The sequence below is a fragment of the Eimeria acervulina genome, genomic scaffold, assembly GCF_000499425.1.
Source record: "Eimeria acervulina Houghton genomic scaffold, Eah_scaff638, whole genome shotgun sequence".
NCBI classification, from domain to species: domain Eukaryota; phylum Apicomplexa; class Conoidasida; order Eucoccidiorida; family Eimeriidae; genus Eimeria; species Eimeria acervulina.
Window position 1 is genome coordinate 1 of NW_013549679.1, and position 17,932 is coordinate 17,932.

Genomic DNA, 17,932 nt, shown 5'->3' on the forward strand with positions numbered 1-17,932 from the left:
CGCTGGAGGCCCCTTGTGGGGGCCCCACAGGGGCCCCCACAAGGGCCCCAGCCAGCAGCCATACTGGGGGCCCTTTTAGACCCTCCAGATATTTAAAGGGCCCCTCTAGGGCCCTTTAAATATCAATATGGGGGCCCCTGTGGGGCCCCCACAGGGGCCCCACAGTGTGTGAGGGGGCCCCTCTGCTTTGGCTTAGAATGAAGGGGCCCCCGTAAAGGGCCCCCAAATGAATGTGTGCGTTATTGAAGTGTATCTTCAAAGTGTTGTTGGACAGCATTTTGAATTTTGACGAAGTTGATTCGCCAGTAGTTAGCGATTTCTTCCTTAGTAAGAAGACGCAACAGGCTTTCTTCAGAAAGCGTGAGGCCCTCGCTGATACTGCGACATCTTTGTTTATATTCTTCTTTGTAAGCCTCAGACCCATTAATACGTCGGCTCTTCATAAAGGGCAGCATGTAAGCCTTCACTAGGTCTACCTGAAGATAAACAAACAAAAGAAAAAGAAATGAATGAATGAAGATCAAGATAAAGGCCCTCATACACTCTACTTAATAAAAATACAAATAATATGAGCATGAATATACAGCACAATGCATCAGCAGGAAGTAAAGAAAACAGCAGAATAATAAACATATCAATAAACAAATACAAATAAAATACAACAAAATCAAACAACAAACAAAACGAAACAAACAAAACAAAACAACAGCAGAAGAGAGCAGCGAATCTGTTTATTAAAGACAGCAAATAGAAAGATAAAGTAAAAATAATTAAAAAGAAAAAGAAAAAATCAAACAACAAAACACAAAACAAAAAAACAATAAAACGCTCACAGTGCAAATACCCCACAGACAGACTGACAGACACACATCGTAAATAATAATAAATTATATAATAATAATAATTAATAATAATAATAATAATAAACTATAATAATAATAAATTATAATCAAAAAAGAATAATAAATAATAAGAAGAATAAATAATAAGTAGTAAATAATAATGGATGTTGATGATAATAATAATTAAAATAATAAATAATAAAAAATATAAAAACAAAGAACAAATATAACTAACAAGAGACTGCGAAGGCTTTAACTTTATTTGTTTTTTCTGCTTCTCCTTTCTTCGATGATGTGTGGGGCCCCTCTCACTATCAGGGGGCCCCCAGGGGGCCCCCATAGCAGCAGCATGGTCTGAATCTGCTGCTGCTGCTGCTGCTGCTGCTGCTGCTGCTGCCTCTTTTATTACTGCTTCTTCTTGTCTTTCTTGCGCTTCATCTGTTTTAAGGAACAGAAAACAGCAGCAACAAAACAAACACAGAAAACCTACTTCATGAAGAAGAGAGATAAGACAAACAAAAAACAAACAAAACATAAAAATTATCTGCTGGAGGCCCCCTAAAAGAAGAATAACAGAAAGAAGAGGAAGAAGAAAAGCAGATAATTATAAATAATGATAATACACAAATATTTGACGCACTAGGTTTGCTTCTGCTTCTCCCTGCTGCTGCTGCTGCTTCTGCTGCTGCACCACCTACACCAGCACCAGCAGCAGCAGCAGCAGGAGCGTCTGGTGTCTGTACAGCTCTGCGAGTTCTTTCCCTGTCGATATCTAACAAAATTTGTGCCCTTAGAAAATCATCAGCAGCAGATTCTGCTGTCTCTCTTTCTTCTTGAGGCAACGGAGACTGCTCTCCTCCCTCACAAAAATAATCATATACTTCACCATCCTCTGCTTCCTCCTGCTGCTGCTGCTGCTGCTGCTGGTCCTGCTGCTGCTGCTGCTGGATGCGGAGTTTGTCTATGGGTGTAGTTGCTGTGCGTTTTGTTTCCGCTGCAGTGTCTGTGAGGCGAGGGTTGCTGCTGTTGCTGCTGCGGCTGTTGCTGCTGCTACTGCTGCTGCTGTTGCTGCTGTAGCTGCTGCTACTGTTGCTGTTGTTGTTATTGTTGCTGCTGCTGTTGCTGCTGTTGCTGTTGCTGTAGCTGCTGCTGTTGTTTGTGTGATTCATCTCTTGTGTTGTGTGGGTTTGTTCCTTAGGAGAAGCAGCAGCAGCAGCAGCTACCTGCTGCTGCTGCTGTCGCTGCTGCTGCTGCTGCTGCTGCTGTTTGTTGTCTCTTGCATGCATCAGCAGCAGCTCCTCTACTAGGTCTGCTCCTGTGGAGTCGCAGATGCTGCGGCCGCTGCTAACAACAACAGCATTTCTTTCAATAACTTTAATCCGCTTTCTGAGGCGCAGCGCTTCTCTTCTTTCTTGTCTTTGTTTTATTATCTCCAGCTTACGCCGCAGCAGCAAAGACATACGATCTCCTGCTGCTGCTGCTCCTCCTCCTCCAGCTGCTGCTGCTGCTGCTGAGGAGGAAGAAGAGGCAGCAGCAGCAGCAGCAGCAGGAAAGTGAGAAGAAGAAGCTGCAGCAACAGGACCTAAATAGAAACGAATTGTGCGTGAAGCAGAGACGGCAGGGTTTGCATCAGAAACTATTTCAGGGTGGACTATTCTGCTCCTTGCTGCTGCTGCTGCTGCTGCTGGAGCTGCTGCTGCTGCTGCTGAAGATGATGATGACTGTCTGCGAGGGTGAACAACCACAACGGAATCCTCGCCGGAGGAAGAATCTGAAGAGGTTTCATCTTCAGAATGTTGCTGCTGCTGCTGCTGCTGCTGCTGCTGCTGCTGCTGTGTTCTTCCTCGCCTACGACTTCCTGCTGCTGCTGGTGCTGCAGTTGCCGTTCTTCTCTTGCGTCTTGCTGCTGTTCTTGCAGGTGAGTTGCTGCTTTCTGCTGCTGCATTATCCCTTCTGGAGCTGCGTCTGCCTCTTCTGTTAATTCTTTGTACAACAGCATCAGACAAACGCTGCACCAGCGCCTCCCGCTGCTGCTGCTGCTGCTGCTGGTCTGCAGCATCAGAAGAATCTGCAGCAGCAGGAGACGAAGAAGCTTGTGTCTGTCTTCTGCTTCTCGGGGGCAGCAGCAGCCCCTCAGCCGATATTCGGCTTGAGGATATCCGTCTGCTCTGTGCATCTCTGCATATCCCGCTAGACCTACAACTAAAGCAAAACCAGCTAACTGTAGGCTTTCTGTCGAACCCAACACAAAAATAATGATATGCATGCATGCATAGAATATCTCCACAGCAAAGAGCCTCCCTAGCAGCGAGAATCCTGCTGCTGCAGACCCCACACACCAACTGCTGCTGCTGCTGCTGCTGCTGTTGCTGCTGCTGCTGCTGTTCATTGTGTGTAAAGATATCATCTATAATAGGGGTTTCTGCTGTATCTTTCTGATGCTTTAAACCGACTCTGCAGCAGCATAGACGCCTACCTTTTCTATTATATTTTCCTATCCAGCTAAAGCGTGTCTTACATTGAGGACAGCTGTTCTCTCTTTGCTTGCCCCACCTCTCTATACAGAAATAATGGTAGCTGTGCATACACCCCGATAGTAAACCGACTGCATGCAGAGGGTCTACGCTCTCGCCTTCATCCGAATCAGATAATAATACAACATCTTCTCCTGCTGCTGCTCCTGGTGCTGCTCCTGCTGCTGCTGCTGATGATGATGATGATGATGCTGCAGAAGATTCCCCTTCCAAGGCAGCAGCAGCACCTGCAGCAGCAGCATCACCACCTGCTGCATTGTCAGTTGCAGCTGCAGCAGCAGTAGCTGCTGCAGGATCATCATTATCAGCAGGAGCAGCAGCAGCAGGAGCAGCAGCAGCAGGAACGTCGTCGCTGAAGTCTCCAAGACAAACGCCGCAAGTCTCATCTAAGCGCAGCAGCTGCAAATCTATCCACAAAGGAAACAGCTTTTCTTCTGCTGCTGCCTTTGTTATTCGCTTTGCTTCGGGATAATTAACCAACTGCCGAGACTGCATCTTGTAAACAATATACTGCTGCTGCTGCTGCTGTTGCTGCTGCTGCTGTTGCTGCTGTTGCTGCAGCCCTGCAGCTGCGGCCAGTGCCACCTGTATTTGTGCTGCTGCTGTTTTTGCTGCTGTTTTCGCTGCTGCTGCTATTGTTGCTGCTGCAGCTGCAGCTGCTAGGAGATGAAGAATAACTAAAAGTAGATGCTGCAACGGGGAGAAAGAGAGTGTGGAGTGCGGTGAAGAGAGCCATAGGAAGTAATTAATATTCTAAAGAAGGACATACTTGAGTTTAGATATATCATAAAGAAAAGGAGCAAAAGAAGCAGCAGCAAAACTGCTTTGCTGCAGTGTTTGTCTCTGAGCTGTGTATTCTAAGAGGCTTTACAAGACCTCCTCTTTGCTGCTGCTTAAACAAAAAAGAAATAAAACTAAACGTCTGCTTCAATATGCCTAAAGGGCAGCGCAAGCAGCAGCAGCAGCAGCCCGAGCAGCAGCAGCAACAGCAGGCGGCAGCAGCAAAACAAGAAGAAGAGGGGTAGAAGAGCTGCAAGCTGTTATATACTCTGTCGTCTTTCCTTTCTTCTTTCTTTTGCTTTTAATCATTTCTACTTTTTTCAGTCTTTCGCCTCCACGCCCAACAACACAAAGCTGCTGCTGCAGCCCTGCAGCAGCAGCAGCAGCAGACGGGGCCTTATCAGGGGGGCCCCTCAAAGGTGAAGTTTGATGTTGAATAAACAAATAAATAAATTTTAAATAAATAATATTATTGAGTTTGCTTCTTTAATTGTTTTTTTAATACTAAAGAAATATCTAAACCCATACAGAGGTGAGCATACACACCAGAGCTGCCCATACACCGTAGATTTTGCTGCTAAGTATTAAAGAATAAAAAGTTTTAAAGATAAATAATATTAAAAATAATATTAAACTTTGTATTTATTACTCAGAGTTATTCTGATAAATAAATAAACAGCACCAAAGCAAGCATAGAGACGCGGCTTCACTTTTACTTGTATATTCTGTATATTATATAAATATATAATATATAAATAAATATGTAAATAAATATATAAATATATATATGGATATATATTTATATATTTATATGTGTAAATATATATATTTATTTACTAATATATTAATGTAGTTTTATACATCCATATATATTTGTACGTGCATTTATACGTATAAATACATATATACAATTGTATATACGAATATATAATATAAATATAAATATAAATATAAATAAATATATACATATATATAAACATATATATACATAAATATATATACAGGTATATTTGTATGAATCGCATGGAGGCACGACATCCCCTATCTATGTTATGGTTGTGCTGGCTAGCTAGCTGTTGCAGCTAGCTGCTGCTAGCTGCTGCTGCTAGCTAGCTGCTGCTGCTAGCTGCAGCTGCTAGCTGCTGCTGCTGCTAGCTAGCTGCCGCCCCCGAGGGGTCTTTGACGCCTCGCTGGGCCTCTTATCTGTCTAAGTTTCTGCATTGTATATCAATGTATATATTGAAGTGTATATTGAGGTGTATATACAAGCCAGGCTTCTTCCTGCATCTCTATATAGATCAGCAGCAAACTGCTGCTGCGCCTTCCTTGCCCTAGGGTCTTACCAGAACAGCAGCAGCGCCGACAGAGACAGAGTCAGCAGCAGCAGCAGCAGCAGCAGCAGCAGCAGCAGCAAAACTGAATATACAGCGGGTACGGCTCTGCTGTGAAGTGTATCACCAGCCCCAGCTAGACAAGCAAACTGCTGGCTAGCTAAGGAAGCAGGGCTGCAGCTAGCTGCCCCTAACTCCTTCATAGATGCATCTTTTCTAAAGTAGACAGCAGATCACCTCCTCAATGCAGCTAGCTAGCTAGCTAGCTAGCTAGCTAGCTAGCTGTTTGCTTAGCTGCAGCAGGCAGCAAGAGAGGAGGAGCCCCTCACCCCTATCAAAACACTAAAAGATATTTCTCTGCACTGTCTGGAGAGCAGCGCCTACGTAATTGATGAAGAAGGTCCATCTGCTGCTGTTGCTGCTGCTGCTGCTGCTGTAGCTCCTGCTGCTGCTGCTGCTGCTGCTGCTGTAGCTCCTGCTGCCGTTGCTGCTGCCCCTAGGGAAGAGACAGTAGAGGTGCAGCAAACCTCCTTATCCTTTCTTACACCGTCGGTGTCTTCCGCCATTGCCAAACCCTTGCTGCTGCTGCTGCTGCTGCTGCTGTTGCTGTTGCTGCTGCTGCTGCTGCTGCTGCTGTTGCTGCTGCTGTTGCTGCTGTTGCTGCTGTTGCTGCTGCTGCTGGCATGTTCATTTGGTGCTGTTTGTGCCGTACGCGTTTGTATGCGTGTTGCTGTTTCCGCTTCCTCTGCTGCTGCTGCTGCTGCTGCTCCTCCTCCTCCTCCTCCTCCTGCTGTAGCTCCTCCTGCTGTTGCTGCTGCTGTTGCTGTTGCTGCTGTTGCAGCAGGGCTTTGCTTGGGGTGAGGATATCTGTGTGATCTGCGTGAATGCTGATGGAGCTGCAGCAGCAGCTGCGCCTGAGGAGGGGGGCAGCAAAGTGCTGTATACTGGCGAACGAAGTCCCAGTGCTCATCGATAATAAAGGAGACAAGAGAGTGAAGCAGCGATTGAAGAGCAGGTATAATAAACAGCAGCTTAGGGTAAGATAAACCAGGCGGCAGCAGCAGCAGCGAGTTGCAAGGCTCAGGCTGCTGCTGCAGCAACTGCTGCTGCAGCAATGCAAAACCCTCGCTCCCCAGCACACCCATTGTTCGGGTAAGAGCATTAACTAGCAATTCGTATAAACCCTCCTTGCTGCTGCTGCCGCAAGAAGAAGCAGACGCCGGCTCCTCAATCTTCTTTGCTGCTCCTGCTCCTGCTGCTCCTGCTGCTGCTCCTTCTGTTGCTGCTGCTCCTGCTGCTGCTGCTCCTGTTGCTGCTGCTCCTGTTGCTGCTGCTCCTGTTGCTGCTGCTCCCGTTGCTTGTGCTGGTGCTGCTGCTGCCGCAGTTATTCCCTGCTGCGGAGGCAGCTGCAGCGTCATAGGCGGGTCGGCTTCAGCTGCTGCTGCGGCTGCTGCTGCTGTTGCTTCTGCTGTTGCTGCTCTAGCAGGCAGAAACACTTCGGGGCTCGTAGTCGGTGAGCAAGTGGTTGTTAGAGGAGAGCTGCTGGTGGGAAGCGTGCTGCTGCTGCTGCTGCTGCTGTTGCTGCCGCAAGACACTCCACAAGTCCCGTGCTGCTGCTGTGCCTGCTCCTTACCTCCCTTGACCAGCTCCTGTTGCTGCTGCTGCTGTTCTTGCTTCTGCTGTTGCTGCTGTTGTTGCTGCTTCTGTTGCTGCTGCTGGAGTCCCGGGAAGATGCGGTGCAGCACTTCCATTTGCGGTGCTGCTGCTCCCTCCAGCATTGTCTTTGCTGCTGTTTGATTCTTGTTTTGCTGGTTGCTGCTGCTGCTGCTGAGAACAGCAGACAGCAGCAGCAGCAGCGTTTCAATGTGCTGCTGATCGCATGCACAGGGCCTTGTGGGGCAGCAACAACGGGAAACATCAAACGGCCGCAGCAGCAAACCCTGCAGCGCTGCTTCGCTATCAATCACCACTTCCTCCCAAGTGCTGTTGTTGCTGCTGCTGTTGCTGCTGCTGTTGCTGCTGCTGCTGTTGCTGCTGCTGCTGTTGCTGCTGCTGCGGCGGCGGCGGCGAAGAACAAGAGGCAGACAAGAAGACCCCGTCGCGCGTATGATGAAGTGTATATACACCGGGACAGGCAGCTGCAGCTGTGTTACTGATGCTGCAAGCTTTTGGTGCTGCACCAGCAGCGCGAAAGCCATGCAAATTCGTTCTTCCTTCTCCTGTTGCTGCTGCCGCTGCTGCTTCTGCTGCTGTTGCTGCTGTTGGTGGAGGGCATGTTCTGCTGCAGCAGACGCTGCAGCAGGTGCTGCTGCTTTGTTGTTCTCTATCTTGCGGAGTTTGAGAGGAGATTGTCCCTCTGGGGCCGCATTTGCTGCTGCTGCTTCGCTGTCTTCACTGTCCTTGCTGCAGCCACGCCCCCTCTCTACTGCTGCTGCTGCTGCTGCTGCTCCGGCTGCTGCCGGTTCGGGCGATGCTCCGCCTTCTCTGCGTTCTGTCGTTGCTGCATTTTTTGCTGCTGCTGTTTCTGTTGTTGCTGCTGTAGGAGGAGCTGTAGCTTCAGCAGCTTCTGCTTCAGCAGCAGCAGCAGCAGCAGCAGCAGCTTGGTGGCTCCTCGCCTGCTGCGTCAAGGCTGCTGCGTGCTGCATAACAGCTTTTATTTGATAGATTAAAAGACAAGAGCTGCTAGAGAGTTCAGTTACTACGCGGCTGAGAGACAGCAGCAAAGAAGGGGTTGCTCCAGGCACCCAGCTGCTGCTGCTGCTGCTGCTGCTGCTTGGGTCTTGTCCAGAAGCATGCCGAGGGATATCATTTCTGCTGCTGCCGCGCCCTTCTGCTGCTGCTCTGCAGCCGTTAAGGGATTCCTGCAGCTCAGGAATAAGCGCCTTCATACAGTCAACCCTGCTGCTGCTGCTAGCTGCTGCTGAAGACCGAGCAGGCGAAGCAGCAGCAGCGCGAAGCAACGCACTGGCAGACGAAACTCCGCAGCCATTTCTCCCGGTGCTGCTGCTCCCCCTTCTGTTGCCTCCTGCAGTGCTGCTGCTGCTGCTGCTGCTGCGCTGCAGTGTGAATTGATTGAAGTCGTGGAAGGCCAGGTGCAGCAGCGCTTCTCTGTCTTGCGGGGCCCCAGGGGGAACAGAGTTGTTTATGCTGCGCGTTGCTGCTGCAGCATTTATCTTCTCTCGAACAAACTCTTTAAGAAAACAATCAAACCAAGCAGCAGTTTCTTCATTGGGCCCTGGGGCCTCATACACTGGGGGGGCCCCCATTCTCGCTCTTAGCTGCCTCTTGCGTCGCAGCTCTTCAGGCGCTCGCTGCAGCGGGCTTCTCCTCCCCTGCTGCAGCTCCTGCTGCTGATCCTGTGGCTCCTGCTGGTGATGGTGATGATGCTGCTGCTGCTCCTGCTGCTCCTGCCATGCTAAACCCGCACTGCACTGCGCAGCGGCTGCTGCAGCCGATGCCTGCTGCTGCTGCTGTTGCTGCTGCAAGCTGCTGGGGGCCCCTCCACCACCCAAACTCAGCGCAGTTTGGAAAAGGCCCTTAGGGGCTCTCAAGAGGTACCGGGGAGGGCTGGCAGCAGCAGCTGCAGCAGCAACAGCAGCAGCAGCAGCTCGGTGTGTCTCGACTCTTGTGGAGGCCCCTCTTCTGTCTCTGCTGTCTGTGCAGTTAGCAACTGATCTCCGGTTTGAAAGAAGGGAGCCCCCAAGGGGCCCCTCCGCTTCTGCTGAGGACGAAGAGCCTGCTGCGGCCAAGTGCTCTGCAGCAGCTAGCTGCAACAGCTGCTGCTGCTGCAGCTGGCGCTGCGAGAGCTGCTGCTGTTGCTGCTGCGGCTGTGTCTGCGGCAGCTGTTCCTTCTCATTCTGAGGGGCGTCGATATCCATCGCGGTATTCTGCTGCTGCTGTTGGTGCTGGTGTTGCTGGTGTTGCTGTTGTTGCTGCAGTACATGTTGCTGCTGCAGCAATTGTTGCTGCTGCAGCGGCAGCGTTTCGTAGGTGTTAACATAAGCAGCAAACTTCAGCGCCAATTGATGCGCCGTATCATATCCATAAAACTTCGCACTGTATGTTCGCATTCTTCTCTTGCCGTTCATATAATATCTTACCCTCCACTCTTGCTTAGCCACATGATAATGAGGCCGGTTGCCTCCCAGGGTTGCGTCCACACGCTGCACTCCCATCTCATTTGGGGGGCCCCCTAAAGAGGGGCCCCCCAGAGGGGATCCTCCAGAGGGGCCCCCTAACGGGGGGCCTCCAAGGGGCCCCCCGGAGGGGCTACCAGGGGGACCCCCCATAGAAGTCCTAAGGACTGCAAGTGAAGGAGAACCCGATGCACTCTGCAGACAATTGGCTGCTGCAGCAGCAGCTGCTGCTGCAGCAGGAGACGATGCGTGAGGAGAGAATGTACAAGACGATAGGGCCCCAGTGCTGCCGCTGCTGTTATGGTGGCGGCTTGACGAATCCTGACCACCTGCTGCTGCACCAAGGAGGCCCCCAGCAGCAAATCTGCCGTTCAAACAGCCTCCACTGCTGCTGCTGCTGCTGCTTTTCGAATGGGGGAGGCCTTCTGCTGCGGCGCACCCCTCCCGTTGGCGCCATTCAGAGAGGAGTAGCTCAGAGAGATTCGCAGTATCGAGCTGCTGCTGCAGCTGCTGCTGCAGCTGCTGCAGCTGTTGCAGCTGCTGACGCTGCTGCTGTTCCTGCTCGAGCATTTCGCTGAGCAGGGCAGCAGCGGCAGCAGCAAACCTTGACTCCAGAGGCGGGCGCCGCAGCAGCAAAGATAAAGACACACGATGCGGGGCAGTGCAGGCAGAGGCTATTACGGCCCCTGCTGCTGCTACTGCTGTTGCTGCTACCGCTGTCCCTGCTTCTGCTGTCCCTGATTCTGCTGTCTATGCCTTTCCTTTTCTGCTGAGAAGCAATGGCAGCAGCAGCAGCAGCAGAACGGGCAGCAGCAATGTGGGGCGGCCGGCAAGCCCGCAAGAAGATGCCGGTTCCACCTCTTTAAGTAGCAGATATAAAGTTTAGCTGCAGAAGCTCTAAAAGGGCCTGCAGCAGCAGCTCCTGCTGCGTATGCGGCAGCAGCGGCTGCTGCTACGGCTCGGCTACCTGCAAGCGTTGGAGGAGTGTCTGTGGACGCTCCGCTGGAGCAGCAGCAACAGCTGCAGCAGTAGCTGCTGCAGCAACAGCGGCAGCAGGTCTAGGCTGATTTTTGAAGCCAGAGACAGACATGCTCCTTGCAATGGCTGCCGTGCCAGCGCAGCGCGGATTAAGGGCCCCGCAAAGAAGCTCAGAGAGGGGCCCCCTGCTGCTGCGTTGTGTAGCTGCTGGGCTCCTGGGCCCAGTTGGAGTCAAATGGCAGCTTAGATTGTTGGTGAAGGTTCTGCGCTGCTGCTGCTGCAGGTCAGAGGAGAAAGAGCTATCGACGCATATCTTCAAATCAGGGCCCACACGAACCAGACAGCAGAACGCCTCCCGTCCATAGGGGGAGGGGAAGGGAGGCAACAAGCATACAGGCAAAGCCTGCTCCTGCTGTCAATGGTTGAGCTGCATCCGCAAGAAACTGCTGCTGCAGAGGCCGCAGCAGCACCAGCAGCAGCAGCACGGCGAAGCGCTGGCGCTCGCGGTCGCTGTGGCAATTCGCGCAGGCTGCTTGCTGCCTTTCTCTCCTTGTGGAAGTAAACAGGTAGAAGAGAAGAAAAGGAGAAACCAGAAAGGAGATAGAGCGCAACGAACCTACAAGCCCTGGGCCGACGGTGGTCGGGGGCGGTCTCGGCCTGTGGAGGCTGGGGGGTTGAGTAAGAGTGTATGGAATTAGAGGGAGATCAAGTTGTATGTGAGATTTAAATTCATATTTCACGTGTTTTCGTTGTTTATACACTAAAAAACACAGAATCCACCGCCCGAAGAGGCAAAAAAAGGAGCGATCCAGCGCCTATTCATGAATGAGCGACGGTCTCGCCTCCGCCACTGGGATGTATGTGAATGCCCAGTGGCGGTGTACAGATACTGGGGCCTGAACTGGTTGTAAAAGGAAACTAAAAGCGTAAAAATAAACAAACCCCTCATGAAAACACAAAAAAACCAGGAGCAAACCCTCAATTAAAAGGCCTGACACTCTCCTAGGCCGGCCTTCTTTAGGCGGCCGCCTCGCCCCCCCCGACCCCGAACCGCCGCAGATCAACAAGAAGAGAAAGCTAAGTGATCATTGGTGTTCCCATGATTAAAAATTGTTCATTCTTTGGAATTACACCATATTAATCAAGACGAATCCATTGAAGACAATTATTAAACCAATTTTTCTACATTTTAGCGAGGATCGCTAAGCTGCACGGATTACCGAGTGGCGGCCGCCGACGAGCCTCCTCCGCCCTCACTCACCCGCATCCATAAGAAATGCAGACTGAGTCAAAAACAAACTTCTTTTTGTTTTTGTACATGTCAAAAAAAGGGCTTAGTTGCCCCTCATCAATGAAAAAACTAGCGAAGAATGCGCAAAGGGCCAGTGGAGCGGTCGGCAGACCGCTGGGGCCTGCAGTCGTTTCTGCAAAAACGCAAAGTGAAAGCAAAAAAGAGAAAAACTTAACGTCTAGAAAGGCCATTGTTTTAAAGAAAGTTGAAATAAACACTTTCTCTCCCTCGCACTTGCAAAGACAAACTCTCAGCACCGCTCAGAGAGAGAAAGAAGACATATACTACGCTGTAAGAGAATGTATGCCTCGTGAGTGAATAAGAACGCAGAACAAATTGCAAATACAAGGACTCCCTAGCTGCTATTGAATAATCCGTCTATTCATTTATTCATATATTCATTTATTACTCCCAACATATCCTTCATCAGGAGTTCGTTTCTACTGTATTGCCGCCAAGCACACTATATCCGCATTTCTTTCATTTGTGCGTCTCATTCGTAGCATTTCTCTGTTCTAAGCGGCATATTTCCTCTCCCCTTCAGTATATTGAATTGTTTATTTGTTTCGACCTCCAGCAGCGCCCTGAGAAAACACAATTTAAAATAGAAGGGCCTCAAGACGCAAGCGCCTCTATCTTCTTTGCAGCTCTCCAGTCTGCCGGGTATTGTAAACAATATAAAAAATATTCGAAGTCTATTATATTATCATAAATATACTATATTAAATTTAAACACTATGTATATATAATACATCTATTACGACAGCAGACAGCAACGCAAAAAAAAAGAAAACGCCAACATGAATAGCTCGGAAGAAGAAGACTGCGAGAAGCAAAGCAAAGAATTCTAACTAAAGACAACCGCCTCAATATGCCTTCTTTGAATCGAATTCTTCTGTTTTGCTCTCCTTTTTGTCTGTCTTCTCTCTCCCACTCTTTCTGCTCTCTCTCCCTTTGCTGTTTTACTATGCTTCGCTATTTCTCTCTTTATCTGCCTGTCTGCCTCTAACTACTCTTTTTCTGCTCCGCTACCGGTGCTGCGCCGATACACAACCTGCCGCCTGTCTGCTCTCTACTACATGCCCTGTCTTAGTAGCCATTGTCTTCTTTTACAAGAGAAAGATGTATGCTGTATTGAGCGAGATGAACGAAAACAAAATCAAACGAAAGCAGCAAACAAACAAAGAGTCCCTAGCGGCGCTGACACAGCCGGCTAGCGCAAAGCAAGAAGACAAGAAGAGCCCTGCCGCAGCTGCAGCAGCAGCTGCTGCCGCAGCTGCAGCGGCTGCTGCTGCTTCTGAAGGAAGACAACTCAAATATATATCGCTTGTTGCTGTTGAAAGAAGGCAAATGCGTCTGTCTGCAAAGACAGATATAAATAGTATGTCTCTTTCTGAATGAGAAGAAAGGCCCTGCCTTCTTCTTTTTGAATCCGCTTCATGCAGCAACAGCCACAAGCACAACCTCAGTCCCTGTTGCTGCTGTTGATGCTGAGAGCAAGAAACAGCATGAGACAGATCAGGATGCCTTGGCTGCGCGAGATGCAGCAAACAGCAGAAGAAACAAACACCCCACAACCACACCATCTGCTGCACCCTCTGCTGCTGCTGGTGCTGCTGTTGCTGCTGTTGCTGCTTCCGCTGTCTGCTTCCGCTGTCTGTACAGCTGGGCGCCAGCATGAAGGGGCCGGAGGACCCAAGAGAGAGAAGAATTCCCACACACAGGTTGAGGGCTGCTGCGCATTTGTTGCTGCTGACGTTGCCGTTGTTGTTGCTGCTTCGGGTCTATTCTTCTCCTACTGTTCTTGCTGCTGCAACTCTTGCTGCTGCAGCCTTTGTCGGCCCTTGTGCTGCTGTAGACTCCTCCAGCAGCACTGCTGCAGCAGTGCCGCTGCAGCAGCAGAGCCCTGTTGTTTGCGTTTAAATGCGTGCATCATATGCCTCTGCGATAGCTTCGCTGGCGCTGCGCTGAGGCGGGCCCGCTCTCTCAGCAGCAAAACCCTGATGTATAACCTGACCCTTCCACTCCTGCCAGGCTGTTGTCTTAGGCTCCTGCGGCGTCCCTCCAGTCTGCAGCCAGCAAGACAGAACGCATGCAGCAGCAGCAGCAGCAGCAGCGGCAGCATGAGCATGAGCAGCAGCAAAACATATAGCAGGGGATAAACAAACAACACACTGCACCAAATAAACAAATAAATAAACACACAAACGAATGCAAACAAGCAGCAGACAGAGCGACAGAAGATAAAAAAATAAAACAAAACATAGACATATTTACAAAGAAAAAGAAAGTATGCATGCATGCATATGAAGACGAGGAGAAGCGCTGCAATAAAGTACAGGCATCTGACCATAAAATAAACAAAGCAAATAACAGAAGGAAATATTAATAAAGAAAAAACAAAGAAAAGTAAAAAGAAATTAACAACAGAAACAAAACAAGAAATACCGCAACAAAAAAAAATAATCAACGAATGTAACTCCATACATATAATAAATAATATAAATAAATATAATAATAATATATTAAACAAACAAATAAATAATATAAATAAATATAAATAAATATAAACAAATATATATATATATATACATATGCCTACCAGAAGGCTTTCTTCAGTTTGCTGTGCATCGATGACGCCTAAGAAATCTGCATGCCTCCCCATCAACTCTTCTCTAATTTCAACACGATCTCCGTCTTCTGCAACAGGTTTATATTCAGGTAAAGCCTTCTGGCTCCTCTCGCCTCCTGCTGCTGCTCCTGCTGCTGATCCTGCTGCTGCTCCTGCTGCTGCTGCTGAGCCGGGATATGCAGCAGCACCACCGCCAGCAGCACCCGCACCAGGGCCCACCAGACCCGCTGCAGCTCCACCGCCACCCGCAGCAGCAGCAGCTGCTGCAGTTAGACCCCTAGGAGCAGCTGCCCCGTGCTGCTGCTGCTGCTGCTGCTGCACATTTGTAGGGCCGCATGTTCTGCTGCCTTCATCCAAGTCGCTGTCGCTGCTGGTTGTAGAAGAGCTGAGGGAATCTGAGCTGCTGCTGCTGCTGCTGCTATCACTATCGCTGCTGCTGCTGTCGGAGTGTGCTGCTGCATCTCCCGCATGAAAGCCTTTCCTACCTCCTGCTGCAGCATTGGTGCCTGGGCGTTGCTGCTGCATATGTCCAGCAGCAGCAGCATTATTAGGATCTCCCGGACCACCAGCAGCAGCAGCACTAGGAAGGAGGCCTCTACTCATAAGAAGCTCTCTATTAGCCCTTACCATGCTATTAACATACGCAAACAGCCGCTTCTGCTTCTCTATTGACAGCAGCTCTGTATCTAATGCGAAGCTCCTATCATGCATATGGTCAGCAGCAACAATACCCAAGTCATCCTGCACCAATTCAAGTGCAGCACGGCGCTGCTGCGGCGACAGCAGCCGCATGTGCTGCAGCAAGATTCTTCGCTGGGTGCTGTTCAGCGGCTTATCATTTACGCCTATTCGTGATGCTGGAGGGGGGGGCAGCACTGCTGCATCTGCTGGAGCTTCAAAAGCAAGCATCTGCAAGTTATCTCCTGCTGCTGCTCCTGCTGCTGCTGCTGCTGCACTGCCACCTGCAGCAGCAATGCCTGCTGCAACAGCACCGCCACCCTCCCAGCCACCTACCCCTCGCGCTCCCACACCTCCTGCTGCTGCTGCTGCTCCTCCTCCTCCTCCTGCATACCGTTGTGCTGCTGCTCTACCCGACCGCCACCCTCTGTTGCCGCGTCGTGAAGGCGAAGCAGCAGCAGCCTGCTGCTTCTTTACGCTGCTGCTGCGGGCAGATCCATACTCATCATACAGCCCTTCATCACCCTCCAGCTGCAGCAGCTGCTGCTGCTGCTGCTGCCGCTGTTGCTGCTGCGCTCTTCGAGGCCGCGTGCGAACCCCCACCCCTCCGCTGTCTGCTGCAAAGGAAGAAACTCCTGCTGCTGCTGCTGCTGCAGCAGATCCGCTTCCCTCAAAAGGCTGATGATATGCAGCAGCAGCAGTTTGTGCGTCTCCTCCTCCTATACCGACGGCGCTGCGGTCGTTGCTGCCTGTTGCATACCCTTGCTGCTGCTGCTGCTGCTGCAGCAGTTGATTAGTTTGCTGCGCGCATGCATCTTCTGCATGAGGTGCAGCAAGAATAGCGAGTATTTGCTCAAGTTTATTTTGTAGATGAGGGGTGCCATGCTGTGTGGGTGTTGCTGCAGCAGCAGCAGCAGCAGCTGCTGCTGCTGCTGCTGCTGCGACACCCGCTGCTGCTGCTGCAGCCGTTGTTGTTGCTGCTGCTTCCTCTGTTTCTGTCAGCAAGTCTGCATAAGGATTTACTTCATTAATTAGTTTGCAGCAGCGTTCAAACTCAACAGCAAGTATAGTAGCATCTCGCCAGACTTCGTTTGAAGCAGCATGATAAGAAAAGGCATTAAAAAAAACCTGCCGCACATCTTGCTGCCACAGGAAAGGGTGAGTATACACCCCCTGCAGCAGCTTCTGTTCGACTGCATGCAGATCCATCGGGCGTTGAACAACCTCTAAATAGTCGGGGACGTTATCTGCTGCAGGGTCTACAGGAAGCAGAAACCAGTGTGCAGCTCGCTGCGCTTTCAGATGCAAAAGGATAGCTAAGCAGCACTCTCTCCATTGAATACTGCTGCTGCTGCTGCTGCTGCTGCTGCTGGAGGACGAGGAAGAAGAAGAGCCCCGTGGACGGCTGCTTCGCAGCAGACGCTGCTGTGAAGAGGCGCCCATACCATACGTGCTGCTGCTGCTGCTGTTGCTGTTGCTGCTGCTGTCTTCTCCCCAGCCCGCATCACTCTCTCCGCTCTGACTGTCTTCTCCGTTCATAGGCCGTCTGCTGCTGCTGCGCCGCGTGCTGCTGCGCCCCACACCCCCAACACCCTCCACTTGCATGCTGCTGCTGCTGCTGCTGCTGCTGCAGTTGCGACGGGGTCTGCTGCGCGTGCTCTGACTGAGCAGCGATCCTTCCCCGGAGTGTGTGGGTGCGCCAGCAGCAGCAGCAGCATCAGCAGCAGCAGCAGCATTTCTGCTGCTGCGGAGGCCTTCTCCCTCAAAGTCTTCATACTTTGTAGTTAATCTCTTCTGTCTTTTGCTACCCACCTCTAATCCTGTGTTGCTGCATGCAGATTGCAGCTCTTCTAACTCTTGTACAATGCGTCTAGACGGCCGTGCTCTGCTGCGCGCAGAGCCCTTGCTGCTGCTGCTGCTGCTGCTGCTGCTGCTGCTGCGGCGACCCGACACGCCGCAAGGCACCAGCCGCCAGCATCGCTGCAGCAAGAAAGGCTGCAGCAGGTTCAATTCTTCTTCTCCTAAGAGCAGCTCCCCGCACTGGCACTGTACTGCATGCACTGCAGCAGACAAAACCAGAGGAGGAGCAGCAGCAGCTGCTGCTGGCGATCCTGCTGCTGCTGCTGCTGCTGTTGGGGATGCTAATGCTGCTGAAGGCGCAACTGCTGCTGCAGCAGGGGCGCTGTTGCTGCTGCTGCTGCTGCTGCTCCCACCCATATCTGATTTAGCAACGGATTGTCCTGCTAATGCTGCAGGTGTTGATGCCGGCGCTGCTGCTGCTGCTGCTGCACCAGCAGCAGCAAGACTCGGAGCTCCTTCTGCGCCCCCTTTGGGGCTGCCTACGCATAAAGTCGGCTGAGGTGCTGCTGCACTTGCAGCAGCAGGTGCAGCTGCAGCAGCAACTGCAGCAGCATCTGCTGCTGCTGCAGCACCTGCTGCTGCTGTCCCTGAACCCTCGCAGTGCTTCAACTGCGTTTCCAGTGGCTGCTGCGCAGCAGCAGCAGCAGAGGGGCTGCTGCTGCTGCTGGCGGTCGCCTCACTGCCGCACGCGGCTGCTGCTGCTGCTGCTGCTGCTGCTGCTGCCTCAGGTTCAGCAGACGATGCCGGTGGTGGTGAAAGTTGTGCTGCTGCTGTTTGCAGCACGGAATGCTGTGGCTGATGTTGCTTTCGTAGTTCCTGTACAAGAGGGGTGCCCTCTTGCTGCGGCTGCTGCTGCTGCTGCTGCTGCTG

General features: G+C 51.1%; 3 protein-coding genes across 3 annotated transcripts in view; all 3 read right to left on the bottom strand.

Annotated features, from left to right (window-relative positions):
* Nucleotides 1-239: 239 nt before the first annotated feature.
* Nucleotides 240-3,871, bottom strand: EAH_00045170 (PHD-zinc finger (C3HC4 type) protein, putative; the record flags this gene model as incomplete). Its single annotated transcript, XM_013394795.1, has 5 exons — nt 240-476; nt 1,078-1,280; nt 1,483-2,424; nt 2,565-3,038; nt 3,430-3,871. The coding sequence occupies 5 exons, from the start codon at nt 3,869-3,871 to the stop codon at nt 240-242; spliced, it is 2,298 nt and encodes a 765-aa protein (XP_013250249.1).
* A 1,996-nt stretch (nt 3,872-5,867) lies between these two features.
* Nucleotides 5,868-10,193, bottom strand: EAH_00045180 (hypothetical protein, conserved; the record flags this gene model as incomplete). Its single annotated transcript, XM_013394796.1, has 1 exon — nt 5,868-10,193. The coding sequence occupies one exon, from the start codon at nt 10,191-10,193 to the stop codon at nt 5,868-5,870; it is 4,326 nt and encodes a 1,441-aa protein (XP_013250250.1).
* Nucleotides 10,194-13,811: 3,618 nt separating this feature from the next.
* The window catches only part of EAH_00045190 (bromodomain domain-containing protein, putative), a gene marked incomplete at both ends in the record, with an annotated part of 4,633 nt that continues 512 nt past the window's right edge, over nt 13,812-17,932 (bottom strand). The window contains 2 exons of the mRNA XM_013394797.1: nt 13,812-13,961; nt 14,495-17,929. Coding sequence (XP_013250251.1) covers nt 13,812-13,961; nt 14,495-17,929 — 3,585 coding nt within the window. The remainder of the gene's footprint in view (nt 13,962-14,494; nt 17,930-17,932) is intronic.